The sequence below is a fragment of the Episyrphus balteatus genome, chromosome X (genome assembly GCF_945859705.1).
Source record: "Episyrphus balteatus chromosome X, idEpiBalt1.1, whole genome shotgun sequence".
Lineage (NCBI taxonomy): Eukaryota > Metazoa > Arthropoda > Insecta > Diptera > Syrphidae > Episyrphus > Episyrphus balteatus.
Genome location: NC_079138.1, coordinates 7,283,155 through 7,303,051, shown reverse-complemented (window position 1 = coordinate 7,303,051; position 19,897 = coordinate 7,283,155). Strand labels below are relative to the sequence as shown.

At 27.9% G+C, this 19,897-nt stretch overlaps 1 protein-coding gene across 12 annotated transcripts in view; it reads left to right on the top strand.

The window, feature by feature from the left end:
* The window catches only part of LOC129920736 (uncharacterized), a 91,141-nt gene that overhangs the window by 56,522 nt on the left and 14,722 nt on the right, over positions 1-19,897 (top strand). For 9 of the 12 annotated variants that reach the window (XM_056002318.1, XM_056002319.1, XM_056002320.1 and 6 more), the window contains 5 exons: positions 1,664-1,770; positions 9,327-9,468; positions 10,645-10,969; positions 14,558-14,830; positions 18,508-18,666. In XM_056002318.1, coding sequence (XP_055858293.1) covers positions 1,664-1,770; positions 9,327-9,468; positions 10,645-10,969; positions 14,558-14,830; positions 18,508-18,666 — 1,006 coding nt within the window. The remainder of the gene's footprint in view (positions 1-1,663; positions 1,771-9,326; positions 9,469-10,644; positions 10,970-14,557; positions 14,831-18,507; positions 18,667-19,897) is intronic. The other 3 variants (XM_056002316.1, XM_056002314.1, XM_056002309.1) reach the window with 1 other exon arrangement.

Genomic DNA, 19,897 nt, shown 5'->3' with positions numbered 1-19,897 from the left:
AATGAAATTTAATTATTTTTATAATTAAAAAAAAAAAAATTTTCAATCATGTTGAAAATAATATTCAAACTGTCTAAAACGAATTTATGTATGTGTTTGATAGAGTTTATATGAAGAGATGCACCTTTTTACAACGGATGTAAATCTTATCACATTTCAAAAACAAAACAAAAAAAATCTTCGATTCCATTTCTAGATATATATGGATGGCATTAATGTCGATATTTCTAAAAGTGTTATTCTTATTCTTTTGCATGTATAACGTTGATGAAGCAACTTAAAAAAAAAAAAAAACAGTTTATCAGCTACTATTATGTAAAAACAAAAAACAAAAACAAAACTATAAAATACGCGTTTTTCCTGATCGCATATACATTCACAGAAGGTACTCTTTCATTGAAACCTCGAACCTCTAATAATTTACTTAACAGAATCTAATGCTAATCACATACAAAAATAGGTACTCTCTAGGTTTCCATTTTCTCTGATTTTGCGCTTGAAATTATTTGACCCTGTAAACCACTTTTTTCGTACTTTCTCTAGTCTATATAGAGAAATCAATCCAAGAAAGAATATATCTTCATTGGCCACAATTTCAATAACAAAATAAATTATTTCCTTCATATACACAAAAAAGTACGTATTCGCCATAGTGAACATAACTTTTCTATTAAGTTATCTCTAATTAAAAACGATATAAGCCGCATTGCTTTGTAAATACTAAATTAATGAGTAAATATGATCTAGTAAATTTTGCTACTGCATAAACTTATGCTCTTTTTCTAAGAATTTCATTGGTTTTGTTTGAAAAAAAAAAACAAATCCCCATTTCGATCATACTCTTGGGCAAATATTTATTTATTTTTGCTTAGTGAGTAACATAAAATGCTCGTAAGTCGTAACAGGCTCCTTTTTCACTGCCACACACCAAAAACACTAATTTAAACTTTGAATCAACATGTGGAATATAAGTGACTTCATATTATTTTGCACAGTGCACACCTTATACTTGCCTCTAAATCACCGCAATCCAAACGAGTATTTTATGGATTTCTGAAAATTTTTTTTAGAAAAAAGCTGATGTTTCATTTCAAATATTTTGTTGGAACCTGCATTAGCCCCATGTCTTTTCTATCCTTACTCTCAAGAGTTTTTTTTTTTACTCTTTTCTTGTATACAACATTTTTTACAGGAGTATTGCTGAAAATCGACAAAATTATTAAGTGCTTTTCCGTCCATGACAGCTACCACCATGCTTTTGTAAATTTGTGAGCATCGAATATTGGTCCAGACCCTATCCTATTTTATATGAGAATTCCATGAAAGGTTTTTTTTGAGTTTTTTTTTTTCAAGTTTATCCCATAATCGATTCAATGGGATTTTTCAGAGCGTTTTGTAAGTTTGTTAGAATTTGAAGAAAAAAATCTCCCTTGAAATTAATTGTATGTGTTTTCATCTAAACAAAACTTACTTTAGTTAATAACACAAAAAAAAATAACATATAATAAATAAATAAAAAAAAGTAGCCTAATTTGCTTTAAATCCATTTTTTTATGTTCTTCGTGTAAAAATCTGAAATTTCAAACAAAAATTATTTTTTTTTTCAACAAAACTTCGAAACAAACAAAAGAAATATATATAAAAAAAAAATAATTATTTAAAGGATGACATTCGGTGTGGATCCAGATACACACATAGATTCATTAGAACAGGCTGAGCAAGCAACCGTTGAGGGAACATCTAAATGGTCATGCAAATTAACAATTACAGGTACACAACTTACATTTTAATTTTATTTATTATTATTTTTTTTTTTTGTTCTTTTTGATATTTTTATTCTTTTTTAAAATTAATAAAAGAAAAAAAAAACACAAAAAATTAAACATTCACGTATTAGTTTGTTGTAATATACATTTCTATGGCATTTTTAATTTAAAATATTTTTTTTGTTACTTTAAACGCAGTATTCAATTACTCCATACGTTAAATAAGCTTCATTTGCCATTAATTCCCTGCGAAATTTTCTCATATTTTATTAAAAATATATTTTATGTAAAATTTATGAAATAAATCCCACCCGATAAATTAAACCAGTAAATCGTCATTTGTAGTTTCATTAAATCTTCATCTTTATTGCGATTTACAATTAAATTGATCATATTTTGATATCTTATGTAGTATTGAATTAACAAAAACTTTGAAAATAGAGATTTTTTCATATACACAAAAAAGTACGTATTCGCCATAGTGAACACACCTTTTTCTCAAATTGGTTCTAATTAAAAACAATACAAGCCGTGTTACATTGGAAATACTTAACTCATGAGTAAATGATTTAGTACATTTTAATACAATATCATCATTCTAGAGAATGATGATATTAGGGTTAAAAATATCAAATTTCACGATTTATAAACTATCAATTTTATTGGTAGTTGATAGTTGCAAAACGAGTACTTATTTTATTTACGTTTAGTATTACGATTTTGGCAATAACAAAATTGCTTAAACGCTTTTTGTAAAAGCAAAATTGAAAAATTAAAAAAAAAAGAAAATTTCTAAAAACTGAATGGAGTATATTGATGACATAACGGATTCATTTAAAAATTTATTGTTTATAAAGAATAAATTTATAAATTTATATTTCTTGCACATAAATTACAAAAAATGCCATAGGTTTGTGTACATTACCATTCTGAAAATATATAAATCAAAGCGCATAATTCACATAATTAAAATCACTTCCATCTATAGTTTCAAATGAAAAAAAAGTAATTTTACCTTACATCAAAATTATTTTTACTGAAATTAAAAATTAAACATAAAATAAAATCACAAAACACCGAAATTCTAGTTTCTCATTGAAAATTGCATAACTGCATCATTATTTTTTTAATGCTGTTTTGTACACACATGTGCAGTCAACTATTTACAACAAATTCAAAACTTTCACATTTTTGTCTTCAATATAAAAAAAGGAAAAAAAAAACAAATCGAAAGTTAGAGGTCTTAAAGAGAGTAATTTATTTCTGCATTTCGTAGCAAATTTCTTCACGATTTTTCAATACTTACATACATCATTTATACATCGGTTTTAAACAGCATTTTACTAAAATAATTTTAACAAATCAAAAGTTTCCAAGCTATGAATTTTCTAGACGTTTATTCTGTAATTTTACTTATCACAAGCTAAAATTGGACTATTCAGCTTGTTCATGATGATCAATTGGATGAAAAGTCCAATTAATTAACAGGTGAATCGCACCTGTTAGGACAAACCTACTCTGAAATTTAAAATTCATCAGGGTCGGAAAGGCTACAAGCCAAAAAGCATTAATATTAACTATTTTTATAGCTCATAAGTCAACACCAGATTTTAAATTGTTGAAATAGCTAAACAAACATTCATACACTCATCAGTTTATCAAAAGATTTTAAGAGAGTGCTTGATCATAAGAAGAAAAATTCCTCAACATTAACTAAATATATTAAGACCTCAAACTAAAGAAAAAATAAAAATATTTTCCGTATCTCTTTTTTGACACAAATCATCTGCAACACATTACTTTTTTTAGAGCAACAAACTATGTGTCATGCTATACTTTCAGCATAATGAAATACAAAAAATCCTCTTCAACCACGTTTGGTTTCACCCTTCTTAACAATGTATTTTTTTTTTTTTTTTAATTTTTCTTTCAAATAAATACACACACTTCTTACTTTCTATAACTTCTTTCTTATCTTCTGTCTTTTTTTTTTTTTTAAATTAAACTTTTTTTCTACAAATATATTTTTTACTTACAATAATTTTACTTTAATATATACAAATTAAATATATAAAAGTAAATAGCTTATGGTAAATATTTAGATTTTTCCTCTTCAAAAAAAAAAAAAAGAAATATTTCTTAAATACTTTCTATCTCCTCTATACTTTTCCTAACCCGAATTTAAATAAATTTTACAAATCTTTCAGTATGATAAACAAAATTAATATGTAATTAACATTTTGTTAATAACTTTGTAAAAAATGTAAAAAAATGAATACTTCAACAAAAAAAAAAAATTATAGCAGACAAATTGTATCTATATAAATATTAGCTGACATTTTCTTTCTCCTTTTTTAAAGAATAATTCCTATTTTTTTTTTTTTTTTTTAATTATTCTATGGGGAAATGTTATACATACGATTTAAAATTTCTAGCACTATACAATATATATATAAACAAATTCAAGACACATTATGTTGAATAGAGTTTGTATCTATATTTTATTATAAAGAAATCCTCTCCAAGTATTTTCTTGTATAGTTTATTTATTAGATGCTTGATAGAAAACAAGTACCTCAGTTACTTACTTTTTGAATCTATTTTAATATTTTTTTTTTTTTTCAAACTTAGATGAATCTTGAAATTACAGTAATTAATTTGGGATTAAAAAAAAAGAAGCTAAATTTGCCCGTTTAGATTTTGAACCTTCCTTTCGCATGTGATATAGAAAATTGGTTTAAAATACTTATATGACATAGGAACAATTTTCATAACGAAACAACCAATATTGCTAGTCATCTTATTGTTTATTAGAAATTTCAAGTAAACAAAGCAGTTCTCTCTTGTTTTTGTTTTTGTTCTCCAAGACAGTTTCGAGTTTTAAATGATTTACTTCGTTTACACTAAAAAAAAGGCCATAGTGAACAGTACTTTTTCTCTTAAGTTGGGTAATTGGAATCATATATTCATAATTTATGTAGACATTAAACACCGAACGGATTATGAAAGATAACGACAAACTAAGAGCAGGTAAAATATCTTCTCGGTGACAATTTTTGTTCGTTATACAAATTCTGATTAAGTCTTTTTTGTATATAACTTTACAATTTTAATACACCCTCACAATATATCGACTGTCCAATACTCCTTCAATACTCCTGTAAGTCGATTAAAATTAAAACAATGCATTCATCGGCTGACCTAGGGGATTTAAATTGATGGGGAAAGAGCAAGCAGCAGCTTCTAAATCCATATTAGTTACAATTGATTACTGCTTTCAAAAATGATCTTACATTCAAAAGCAAAAAAAAAATGGTTTAAAGATGGTCTCTTAAAAAACTGAAAACCAAAAGTTTCTTTGACGTCTGGTTGTTCAATTTTTCAACCAAATATTGTTTTTGCTACATTCTTACACTCGGAAGGTGATATTCCATAGATGATAATTCTGTGAAAGAGACTTCTCGCTCTGAAAAAATGTGAACAGTGTTCTGGAACCTCAATTTTGTTTTTACTTGTTAGAAAAGTTTTGAAGAGACCAGATTTGATGAGCATTTTAGAATCAAAACAAATGTTTATACTAAAATATTTTAATTTTCATATAATACACAGTCCGTAACACTTGAATAGCCTCACTTTTAAATCATTGTTTTTTTTTTTTTTTGTAATTTTTTGATGAAAACAAAGGGCATTTTTACCATACAATGGGTTAAAACTGTGAAAAACTCAGACACAGTAGTGTGATCTTGTTGATTGGTAAAATTACATTTGTTCTCATCAAAAAAGAAGAAAAAAAAACAATGATTTAAAAGTGAGGCTATTCAAGTGTTACGGACTGTAAAGATGATGAATTGATCGATTGTTTCTTAAAGGCAACGTGGTTAAAAGAGTAAAGGAAATCGTTGTCTTTTTTATGGATCATTTTTTTCGATAGCAAAACGTTGTAGGTATTTGAATTCTAATTTATGAGTTGCGATTACTGAAATATTAGAAAAAAAAAAACTTAAATCAGTTGTTTCTATTCTTGTTTGTAAAAATCGGTTGGGTAGTTTGTTTATTTATTTATTTTGTAAAGATCTAACAAGTTTTCTTGTGGTCCTTTTCTTCACTTTGCAATTGAATAACAACTTGGGCATAACTCATTTGACCAAAGTGGAATTTAAAAAAATTTAAGCTAAGTTAGAATTTAGTTTACTTATTTTGACAAAAAAAAACATTGTGTATGGAATTATGCCCTATTGGTAAATAAAAATTTATTTATTCTTCTTTTTTGATTTTTATGAAATTTATTTTTATGCACAATAAACTGGCAACGAATAAAAAAAATGTCTGTATTTCAATGTTAGCGTTGTAATTTACAAAAATTTTTTTAATTTATTTAGCACCCATAATTCATATTATATAATAGTATACCAGCAAGTATATTTTATATATGTCAATGTCGTTTAATATTTTTCAATGTATAAGTAACGTGTTTTTGCATGTGTGATGAAGTAAAATGTATTAATGTACACTTTTGGCAAAAATCTTCATTATTGGTATGTGTTTTTCAAAGGATGTAAGTAGGTGCATATATCGGGCATCATGTCATCCTTGTTCTCTCTCTCTCTCTCTCTCTTTTTCTCCCTCTGTATTGTTTTTGTATATTTTCACATTTCTTTTGGAAACTTCACACTCTGTCTTTATTATTTTTTTTTGTGTTTTTTTAATATTTTTATTTTTCTGATAAATAAGCAAAAAAAAAATCATTTCTTTCTTTATTTTTTGCTTTGAACCCACAGTAACCACAGTTTTACATTTCACCTACACAAAATGTTATACATAACTAAATGCTTAGGAGAACCTTTTAAAAAGAATATAATACATTTGTTTATATTAAATGGCAATAACACCACAACACTGGCTAACTCCGCTACTACACTACTTTTCTACTATCTCAACACTTTTCTAATCTTCTTAATTTTGTTTCGAGAAAATAAAAAACAAAATAGTTGCAAGTTATTTATTTTACTATTTTTTTTTTGTCGTTTGTGTGCCAATTAATTTGTTTATATAAATTTCTTCTCTAAGTTTAGTTTGTTTTTTTTTTCAAATTTATTTCTCGTTTTTTTTTTATTACTTAAAAGTTAAACTATCATACAAATTTAGGAAAAGAATCAAGAACAGTTTTGAATATTATATAATAACAGAGAGCTCTTTAATGATTATGATATTATGTAATTTATTGTTTATTGCAAAAATTATAAAATTACTACGTATTTTGCTAGACACACGAAGCGCCATTTTTTTTAAGAATAAAGCCATACTTAAATTTTTACATTGCTTACTAAAAATAATTTATTGAAAACAGTGATTTTTAATGAAAAAAGTAAAAAAATCAATCTTTTTTCTTGTAACACCATTAAATCCTTTTTTTTATATAAATTTTATACTATCTGAAAGCCTATTGTTTCAGAGCTAGAACTTTTTGAACCCAATCAGTTTTCGTCAAAAAAGGCAAAAATATCAATCATTTTTATCTTCTCAGGCCATTTTATATCATAAGAAAGCCTACCTACTGAGAATACGGTACTTCCCACACTGGTGGCTGGTCTGGTCATTGGCAACAGATCTCCACAGGTGTTTTGAGGTATTTCTGAAGTTTTTTAATTTAACATTGTGTACCTATCTTGTAGAAAATGTACCGTTATGTGTGATATATCAAATGAAAGGTTAAATTATCAGCATGCTCAATAAAGTTTAATTAAATTTGTATCTGCTCTAGATAAAAAAGAACGTGTTGAAAAATAGAACTTTATTTCACCTAAAAAATTTATTGAAACCAATACAAAAATATAGCCTTTTATCAATCTACAGTATAAATTTCATTTATTTATCTGTTGAAGAAGAAAAATTTAAAAATAAAAAAATGTTAAAAAACTTGGGACAAAAAAAATGGTTTTTCCCGTTATTCGTTCAAAAATAATTTTAAAATACCAATTTTTTGAACATGCACAGTTATAGACTACATGTTGTATTAGTTTGAAATTTTTTGAACGTTACGAACAATTTAAAAAAGTAAAACCAACTCAAAAATACCCCAAAAATGTAGGTGTTTTTCAAATATTCATATTTTGAAACGCAGAAACTTAAAAAAAAATCCGTATAAAACCCCTATTTTTCTTTTTTATTATCTTTCGAGTGACGTTTTTCTAATTGTCAAAAAAAATTTCCCCTACCTATAATCACTACTTGGCCAAAGGTCTACCTTATATTTTAATTAAAAAAAAAAACATTTATAACATGGTTTCAAAATTGTTTAGAATATTTTCAATACCAATGTCAGCCTATCAATAAATTAGTCTATCGATTAAAAAAAAAATTCAACTTTCTACAACATCGCGTTTAGAAAATAGCGATTTTTTTCAATTTTGTTTTACCCCTATTTACTCTACTAAAGGACGAAATTTTTAAAAATCCTTCATTTGTTTTCAACTTTAAGTTACATATTATCTTTCAAATAAGTTAAAGAAGATTTTTGTATCTCTAATAGTTTATTTTTAACTTTGTGTTGAAATTTTTGCTGCACTGCTAAAAAATTCAAGTGGAACGGGAGAAAATGGCGTCACTTTTCGTGGATGCTGCCATGGTTCATCGATTTGTAAGACGCTATCACGTCAAAAAGTTTTAAAAATAAATAATTAGGTTTTGAAAAACTAAAGTTTAGTATATTGAAGGTTGAAAATCGCAACATAATGAACAAAAAAGAGCTCTTTGTTAAAATACATAAACTTTCTTGATTACAATATTTAAAGCACACTTCTTTCTACCTACACATATTTTTGTTAACCTTTACTGTTTATTATTATCTAATTAAACCTTTCGCAACGCAGAGAAAAGTTTTTTTTTTATAAAAAAAATGACACCACACCATGAGCCACTCACATACTGATCATTAAATAAATCAAAATTTAATAACAAAAATCAAAATTAAAAAAAAAAAAAACACAATTCAAATAGTTTAAATAATTGGAAAAAAAAATATCTATAAATATATAACTCTGATCATTGCATAGAAAAAAATGCACACACAATAGAAACGTTTTTTTATATTTTCATTTATAGAAAAAAAAAATATATTTTTTTAAATGTTAATGTTCAGAGTTATTTTTAAGATTTAAATAATTTAAATACAAAAAAATTGCATTTAAAAAGATAAAATGATAATTTAAAATGCACTTCCGTTTTTTCTCTTCTCCTTTCTTCCTTGAATCCCTGTTTACAAAATAAAACAAAATCACATAAAAAAAATAAATGAAAAAAAAAAAAAAATGGTGGTGTTTGTTTGTATCGTTGCACACACACATTTTCGATACCATTTATACTAAATTATCGCGCTGCTTCACATCGCACTTCCACATCACAACATCCACAACCTTGTGTTTGTGCTTTGGGGGCGATCCGATCACAAAAAAAATCAAATAAAAAAATCATTTAAAAAAAATCATTAAAAAAAAAAATAACAATAAACAAATCAAAACATGACGCCATTCAATCAAATATAAATATTGTGTGCTGCTACAGTGATATGTGCTCAAGGCCTGATAGCGAAGGATAAAAGCGGTACCAGTGATCCATATGTGACGGTGCAGGTTAGCAAGGTGAAAAAACGTACACGCACAATGCCACAGGAGTTGAATCCTGTGTGGAATGAGAAGTTTCACTTGTGAGTATTGTCTGTTGTTGTGGGATTAGTTCGCCAAATACAAAAAAAGATTTATACAAAAAATACAAAAACAAAACACATCCCCACTTATTATTAAATTCTCTCTCTTTCTCTCTCTTTATATATATTATATATATGTATTTTTAATTTTTTGTTCCTATCGCCATTTCATTATGTTTTTAATTAATTTTTTAATTTTGCCATTTTGCCTACTTTATCACTAAAAATAATGATATTGAGTTATTAAAAAAAAATCAAAGGACAACAAGCAAAAAGTACCCAGAGTGTAGACTCATGTGACATTTTCTGTTAAGGTAAGATCGGAGAAATTATTTAGGAGATATGAACTTTCCTTTCAAATTCTGAGTAAGAGTCATTTTTATTTGAATAGCATTTCAATATTATACGAGGAGTGGCCAAACAACCACGCTTCTTAGGTATCTTATATTTTTTTACAAGCTCCATGAAAAAAAAACAACAATTTATATTGCTTTCAACAGGTCTATGTTTGTTTTGTTCAACTTAATGCCCATTCAATCATGAGTATTTGCTTCAGGGCTAAAAAAAATTCTAGAACTGAGAGGTTTTAACCAAAGCAACAATAAAAATTTCAGACTCGTTTATAAGTTATTGATTCCTATAAACAAAACATTTTACTTTTCTCCTTATAATCGACCTTATTGTGTTTAACAATTATCAATTGATAATTTGATAAGTATTAAATTTCAATTATTATTTGGAATGTAATTAAAAATTCAATTATAAATATTAAAATAAATTTCAGTACTTATCCATTATCAATTGATAGTTGACATTTAGCAATGCAGGTGAATATTTACCAAGAGCTGTGTTTCTGCCTGTCTGTTGATTCTACATTCTGGATGCATTTAAAATTGCATATTGTCCTTTCGGCAAAAAAAAATTCTTATATTCAAACTACCAAGAAAAACTAATCTTATTAAACCTTTTTTTTTAATATACAACAACTCTGCATATTCAATACAAACACCAACATCAAAATTAGAAAAAAAAAATATATATATACATATATAAAAAATATATCTATATATACAAAATATATATACAGATATATAGATATTTATATATATGTATATATAAAGTAACATCGCCAAAAAAAAAAAAAAAAACATAGAAAAATAAATCTAATCTCCGCAGCGAATGCCACAATTCATCGGACCGTATCAAAGTACGCGTCTGGGACGAAGATAACGATCTCAAGTCGAAACTTCGTCAGAAGTTGACGCGTGAATCCGATGACTTCCTTGGCCAGACAATAATCGAAGTGCGAACACTCTCTGGCGAAATGGATGTGTGGTATAATCTAGAGAAACGTACTGATAAATCAGCTGTATCCGGTGCAATACGTTTACACATATCGGTTGAAATCAAAGGTGAAGAGAAAGTAGCACCTTACCACGTCCAGTATACTTGCCTTCATGAAAATTTATTTCATTATTTGTGCGAGGAGAATTGCGGAATGGTAAGTTTTCCAAAACGTCTCTCTCATTTTCCCACTTTCTCTCTCTTTCTCTTTCACTCACACTCTTTATCTCTTTCTCTCTCTAACCTACAAAAAGACACACGAAAAAATAATAACCTCCTCTGTAAACAGTAACCTACACTGCTTGCGTGTAGTTTTATTTTGTTCTTAACTATTTTTACTTCTTTTTGTGACCATAAATGGCAAATTAAAGGAGCGAGAAATTTTGTTTAAATACATCAATTTTTAGCACTTGCCCATCAGAATACTAATAACATTTTCACACCTAGTCCCAAAAAAATTTGCAAAATCTCCTCGAAATGTACTAGATTTCTAGTTTTCCGTCCTCTTTAAAAAAGTCAGCGACATTTATATTTGTGTAAAGGTTTTTTAATAGTCTATTATCTAGATTTCCCAAAAACATTAACTCTTTAACCTAAATAGCTTTGTTGAATTTTCCACACGGGACATCAATGTTTTTTAGAACACTCATAAGCTCTATGAATTTTGTTGTGAATATTTTTATGGAGCGCTCATAAGTAAAGACGACCGTTTGAAGAATACCAGCCTATTACGACGGTTGTCAATTAGGTATATCAATACGATATTTGACAAATAATAACAACATTTTTAATAAATTGGTATTATTGTTGTCAAATATCAATAAGAATAGGTTGATAAGTATTTTTATGATGATCATTGGCTGATTAAAACTTTTAATTTAAAACTTATTTGTCAAAATATAAGAATAACTGAGTAAAAAAATATCACATCGCAACAAATTTCATTATAATTTCTATTCATTATTTCGCTTTGGTTGCTGACAAAGACCAATGTCTCGAAAAGAGGTTTGGTTTTCAGATATCAATTCACAGAGAAGAGACTTATGCGTTTAGGTAAAATCACAAATTTATTTTTAACAGATTAAAAAAAAAAAAAAATCCCTCGAATGAATAAAAAGCGTTTTCAAAAATTTCCTTTAGATCCAAAAAAGCTTAAATGAAACTGAAGAGTTTTCTTTTGGAGATCTGGTTACTGTCATATATTTTATTTATGTAACAGGTATCTTTACTTCATAATTTCTCGTGCTGCCCTGGTATTTGTTGTGGGCTTTCGGGCAATGCCATAGGTTCCTGTCACTATGGTTCTACATTTCATTTTGAAAATGAATCCAGATGATTTTCTGTCGAATTAAAAAGTTTGTTCCATCAGCTTTATGAATTTGTTATGTCTCTTGGAACAACAGTGTTCAAAATTGTTGCAAAACGATCAAAATTCACAATGATTTATAAATTTATCAATCAACAACCATAATACGAAAATGTATTTAAATTGATAGTTTCTATTATGAAGCTTCCTTTTTTCTACTAAACTATTACAATTTCCCTAAAAATAAAAGCGTCACTTTTAAGTTTGTATACTAATGCAATGCAATGCAATGCTGCCAATATCCAAGATAATACTTTTTTGGGTTAAAATTCTATAGTAGTATAAATAGTTGATTTCCTTAAACCATCCCTTTTGGCCGTCAAATTTGTAACAAAGATGTAAATTTACATACAAACGCATTTAAGGACATTCCTGATCTCTGAAAACTTGTATATGCATTAAGGTGGCTCTTATATTATTTCCGAAATTCCACGGTGGATGCACATCAATTAGTTCTAGATAGCGGAAAAAAAATGTTCTAATTTTTGCGTATTTTTATTTTAACTGCCTAGTCTCCCGGTATAACCCGCGGATATGATGGAAAACCCCATATAGGATTATGTTTCATATGCATAATTTTGATTTGCAGAAAATTCGTCGAATACAATTCGTCGAATTACAATTTTTCGAACACAATTCATCGAAAAAACAATTCAGCGAACAACAATTCCTCGAATGCCAATCCATCGAATGAGAATTCATCGAATGGCAATTCGTCGAATAGCATTTTGTCGAAAACAATTAATTGAAAAACATTTCTTCGAATAGAAATTCTTCGAATGATAATTTTTTGCCCTCTAAAGGGATGAAAAATGTCTCGAGTCACAAAATCGTTTTTGGGTTTTTGATTGATTAAAAACTTCTTGAATTTGATATCAAAAACATCAATTTCATACACTCCGTGTATGAAATGGCAAGAAGATTTTTGGTGAAACGAATTGTTTTTCAAAGAATTATTGTTCATTTCATATTTTTAGATGAATTTCGATGCATTTTCCGCAAATTCTTCGAATAACAATACCTCGAATGACAATTCGTCGAAAACAAATTATCGATATCGGAATTTAAATTTAAAAATTTTAACGTGAAATTATGGGTCACCGGGTCCAACATGAAAAATTTTCCTAATTGCAAGAATTTGGAAAATTATTTAATAATAAAAATGTTTTAGGGAATTTAAATTTTTTTAAGTGAACATTTTTTCTAAGTCCAAGAATATGAAAAATTATTTTAAGTCCAATATGAAAAATTACTATACTATATGTATAATATATAAAAATTTGTTAAGTCCTCGAATTCTTGGGAAATTTTTCACATTTGAGGACTGAAAAAATTTTATATTTAATTTTTCAAATTCTTGGACTTAGAAGAAATTTTCACTTAAAAAAAATTTAAAAATTTAAATTCCCTAAAACATTTTTATTATTAAATAATTTTCCACATTCTTGGAATTAGAATAATTGTTCATGCTGGACCCGGTTACCCATAATTTCACGTTAAATCCGGGAGAGAAAGGGAGTCAAATAAAAATTTTTAAAAATCAGGGACATTTTTTCTCAACATATCCAGCCGTATGGCGGCTATCCAACTGCATGTCCCAAATAAGAACCACCCTAATATACATACAAACAATTTTGCTTCATTAAGGCTTTACAGGTGTTTTTGTTGCTTCTGTAAAGCTTTATAGAAGCAAAGTTGTAAAATATCGAGCCCTTCCCGTCAATTTATCTAGAGCGCCAAAGAAATAAATCATCATTAAACTGTAATTTTTGCCAATGCTGATAACGAATAGGATAATTTTATCAACAATTTTTTGAAATACCGTGCGAAAGTTAAAAAGTGCTTTTGGTAAACTCTGTTGTGGCGATATAGTAGCCACTTTGGATGCTATACAAATAATGGTCAATAGTTATACGATGACATTTGTAAGATATACGTGAAGAACCCACTTGGAAAAATTGTAATTCAATCTCCATTTGTTGTTGTTGTTGTTGTTCACGCGACGATTTTTAATAAATTTCAATTTTTTGAGAATTATGAATTATTTTGCAGTTGTGGAAAATAATAGCTTTTTTCTTCTGATTTGAAGAAAAAATGCTTGAATTTCACTTTAACTAAATATAAATAAATATTAACCGTTTGATTAAGCTTGCCAATCTATCTGTATAAACCAGAATGTCCACTCACAAATTTTCTCGTTCCATATTTCGCATGAATCTTAAAAAAAAAAAAACAATTAATATATTTGTATTCTCCCTCACTCTCTTTCTCTCTATATTAAAAAAAAAAATATCAAATTTGTAAATATACATAAGTATAAGAAAAAATAAACAAAAAGAATCAAAAATGCCACATAAATTCCCATACAAAAAACTCTAGGTAAAACTTCCTCAACAAAAAGGTGACGACGCATGGAAGTTATATTTCGATGAGATTCCCGAGGAAATTGTCGACGAATTTGCCATGCGCTATGGCATTGAAAATATCTACCAGGCCATGACACATTTTCATTGTTTGTCAACAAAATACTTGTGTCCAGGTGTACCGGCTGTGATGAGCACTTTATTGGCTAACATAAATGCATACTATGCCCATACAACAGCATCATCGGCTGTATCAGCCAGCGATCGATTTGCTGCAAGTAATTTTGGAGTAAGTATCTTTGTTATTTTTTTTTATTCAATTCTTATTTAGTTTAATGCATTTTTGAATAAAACACAGTATTATAAAAAAAAAAACAGGATTTAATAGGAGTTTTACACTTAACGTTTTTAGCACAGAAAACAAACCAGAGTTAAACCAGAGTTTGAATGCAATTTTTTTTACAGTCTATCGATAGCAATGATGAGGAAGCTGGTAATGAGCCTTGTATAGATGACATCGAGATTCCAGTAGTCGTTACAGAGGCGCAAATATATTTTGTAAATATACTCTAACAACTACAAAGAATCAAAAAATTAAATTCCAGTCTTCGAAAAAGTAGTAGATGTAAAAATTGTATGATACGATTAATATCTTCATTATTATCGAACCTAGAGTTGGTTTACCTCCCATAATTTGATTGAAAATTTTTTATTTTACTGTTTGTGTCCTGTTTTGTAAAAAAAAAAAAATACAAATACCTTGCCTTTGTATTTTTGGTCATCCTCTTTCATTCAATGCGACTCCAAAAGGATCAAGCCTATCCTCGAAAGTATCAGCTTATTTGAATCATACATCGATCGTCAGAGCTTATCTCTACAATGGCTATTACTTTTCTTCTATTTGACAATCTTTGGGTTAAGAAAAATAAAAATCTGAAATTAAATTCATAATTTTTAAAAGCTCTGATTGATTTGTTGTCAAAATAATGAAAAATATTACTACTTTACGGACGCTAGTATTTTGCTACTGTAAAGTTTTATAGAAGCTAAATTGTTAGTTGGAGAACTACCCCTAGCTTTTTATGACAGCTGACCAATCAGATGCTTGTTTTGCACGATTTCCTTTTTCGTTCAAAGCCATTAGTCTGAAATAAAATCAAATAAAACAACCTTCAAATTTATTTGTTTATCAGAAAACCATTTGACTCTATCAAATTATTCAGAGTTCATTTGCGCAAAAAATAAGCATAACATTTTCTATTTTGAACAGAAAAAAAAAAATAATACGAGTCTACATGCCACGCGATTAAAGTAGGTTCACACCATAACAAAGAAAAATGTTTTATAATTATGTGAACTAGATAATGCTTCTAGTTAATCCCTTTCATTCTTGTCAAATAGAAAATTAAAAAAAAAAAAATAACATGTATTACAGAGTCCTCAGAAGCTTAAGTAGGTACTTTTATGTTTTTTGTTTGCTAACTTTAAGCAGCTTTTTATTACTCTTGATAGTTTTTTTTTTATCAAACTTGGGTCATTCGTAGTATTGAATGAATTTGTTACAATGTCATTAGTCGCGTAGGTATTTCAAGCCATTTAAGTAAAGTAAGTGTAACATACCATAAGATTCCAACCAACTTACTTTAGCTTCCATTTGGCCACAAGAAGTGACTTCACCATTAAGGCCATGTGTGAATTGGGTTAACTATTTAGCCTAGGATAAGTTTTTGACACATTGAGGTGAAAAGATAAGTTTTCAGCTGTCAAAATTTAGCCTGCTTTTTTGCTGTGCCAATCCACACATATATTTTTTTGACGGAGCTTAATAGTTTTAAATGCTGTTAAAAACATTTATATATCTTTACAATAAACATTAGGGTGGGTCAAAAAAATCGAAAATCTTTTTTTTTTTTAATTTTATAAGTACCTACTCCGAAAAATCGATTTATTAGACCCCTCTAGAACACGCTCACCAAATATGAGCTCTAAATATAATTAGAAAAACTGCGCAGTTTTCTATTTTTACATCAATCTCATTTTTATCAATCGCCTTTTTAGCAATTTTCTTTACATATTCCTGTAGGCAATTGAACGCTCTAAAAAAAAGATCTTATTTACTTTTTTCTATTTACTATTTGAAAGACATCCTAGGTAAAAAGTTTGAGAAATCATTAAAAATTCGGTTTTTTTTTTTTCTTAATTTTATAACAAACTGAAAAATGATATTAATCCAACGGGCAAAACATATTCTTGTTGGAAAACGTTTTTAATTTTTTTTCATAAATCTTACCATTTGTGGATATCCGAGATCAAAATTTAAAAAAATTATAAGAACATTTTTTACTTTTTCAAAATTTTCTAATTCACTGAGAAGTCATTATTGTCAAACTATTAAGGTGTTGTAGGAGCTCGAACGTTCTACAAAAAAGGTCTCGGTATCAAATTGATTCCTGTAACCGTTTCGAAGATATTCGTATGCAAATCCAAATGCATACTGGTCAGAAAAAAAAAACTATTGAAATTAGTGGACTTTATCGTCAGGACTCATTTTTGTAAGCTGAAAGTTTATCTTTTCAACTCAATAATGTCAAAAATTTGTCCTCAACTAAATATTTAATTCAATTCACACACGGTCTTAAGATCAACTAGGTACCTACTAGGTACTTACAAATCATATAGTTTTTTAAATCAATCTTAAACGCAGCCCAGTTCTTCTCAATTTATATACCCAGAGTTGATTTTGTACACTGAGGGAAAAAAACAACTTAAAATCAACGAAAACCACGTTGATTCAACTATTTTACGGAATGATTTTGCGTTTAAAGTGGTTTACCGTCATAAAACATCTTCAAATCGAAGTTGTTTCAACTTAAAAAAAGAGCATCAATTTAAAAAAGAAAAAATGGGCAGCCGCTGGGGATCGAACCTACAACTCTTGGATTACTAGGCGAATGCTTTACCAACGTGCCATCTCACTGTTGAAAATTTGAGTGATAAAATGCAACAAAAGCTGAAGTCCGACAAAAATAAAAAAAATTCTTACATTGCAACGTTGCAACGCGTTGTTTCAATTTTATTTTGAAGATGTTTCATGTTAATTTTTTCAACATTAAATCAACGTTGAACATTTTACATTTTACGTTGCGTTTTTTCCCTCAGTGTATCATATCCTTACACGCAGAAAAATAATGTCTAACAGAGAGCTTTTTTCTGTTGTTAAAAATGTGTTAAAAATAACGTTGTTCTTGTTGCTAAAATCAACGTAGTCACCTCGGTTAAACTAAATTGTTTAAAATGACCATTTTAAAATGTTATTTTAACTAATTAACTTGTTCATATTGATCGAGAAACTCGGTTAAAATTTGAAATGTTAGTACAATTTAATCGAGAAAACAATTTTTATTAACCTTTTTTAACACGAGTTTTACGTTGTTTTGTGTTCTGTTTTAATAATTTTCTCGTTCCAATTAGAATCCTTTACATCATCGAAATAATAATATTAAGTTGTAAATACCCATTCATTTGTTAGATTGTTTTAATTTGCTAAAAAAATAAAATCTTGCTTCTGTAATAATAAGTTATTTCTATCAAACAATTTAAAACTTCTGAGAAATATGTACTTTTTGTCTGTGATGTCATTGTATCTATCAATCATGTTAGTTCTTCTCTAATATGCTACGCTAGTAATATCAAGGCTTAATTAGGGTCAATGAATACTTAGTTAACAATATGTAAACTAAGGAGCTGTAATGCTTTTTTCTGACTAGGCTATCGAAGAAGGTCATATAGTAACTTTATTAGTCGTGGAATTAGAAACTGTAGGTAGTGTTTTTTTTTTTTTTTGTGTGTGCACACATAATAAATAAGATCCTATAATAATCCTTTAAAGTCCTTTAGGAATAGAACCACTTAGATTTAATAATTTTTTTTGTATGCTAACGCTTGTATTACTCGGCTTAATTGCAGAAGGAAAAGTTTGTTAAGCTATTGGACCAATTGCATAATTCATTGCGAATCGATTTGTCTATGTATCGCAATAATTTCCCAGCACCGCAGCAGGAGAAGCTTATGGATCTTAAATCAACTGTTGATCTGCTGACCAGTATAACATTCTTTAGAATGAAGGTAAGTTAAGTATTTTTGTTTTAAATAAATGTAGATTGAATATATTATTTCAACAGTTGTTAGGTATAAGCAAAAGTGTATTAATTTTTTACATATTAAGTAGTCTGGCGGAAGAATTATTTTCACAGTAGAATTTTGACATGGTGCCAATATTTTCTGGAGCACGGTTCGGTCTTTGATACACAGGTCAACAAGGTTTTTGGTGCCGAGACTAAGATATACTTTTCTATAGGTTTTCGGTGTGCTGAATTCGAATCTGAAGTCAGAAATATCCTATCAGCTCCCGTTTTTGAAATATTACCGTTAGAAGATGTAAAAAAACTACTTTTGAGGTTATGCTTTTATGTGAAGACATTTTTTTTTTTTAATATAAATTATAACGGTTGCTATAAGAACTATATTCCTTCTTTCAAGATCTTTTTAAATCTTTTCGATATCTTTTTTATTGTTCGAGATATAGTTAGTTTTTTGGGTTATTGTAATGTATCAAACAGATATCACGTTTTCATCTCCTTCTTGATAAAAACACACTTACTTCATTTTAAGATATCTCCGGCAGTAAAAAAGATATTGCAAAGATTTAAACAGGTCTTGAAAGAAAGAAAATGGTTCTTATAGAAACCGTTATAAATTATATTTAAAAAAAATTCTTCAAATTAAGGCATAACATCAAAAGTGGTAAAAAAACGTTTTTTTTTTGCATTTTCTAACGGTAATATTTCCAAAACGGGAGCTGATAGGATATTTTTGATTTCAGATTCGAGTTCAGTACATCAAAAAAAAAAAAGAATTAAATTTTGTAGACCAGTGTAATGTGTTGATATTCAAATAGGCCTGTTCACTACAAATATACATATTTTTATCAGAAATCTTCAAAGTAAATGAAGATCTTAAAAGATAAACACCCGTATTGCGATTGTGAACTTTCAATAAATTGTTGATAAAAACTGAAATTTGATATTGTTAAAACTTAGCCCCTTATTGCGAGTGTCGTTTGTCTATCGATGGTATTGTGAACGATAGTTTTTGTTTTTTCGTTTACAATTTTGCTATCTACTCAAATCAAGTTTGTACATAACTCACAATAGCAAATATATTTATCGAAAAAGGTACACAATACCAAAACAGGTTTTATCGCATCGAAAGTTGAACTACACTCGCAATAAAGGTCTTAATTTATTGGAACTTTTTAATGGAATTTTTCAATTATTTTTCCAGTTAACAACTCTTG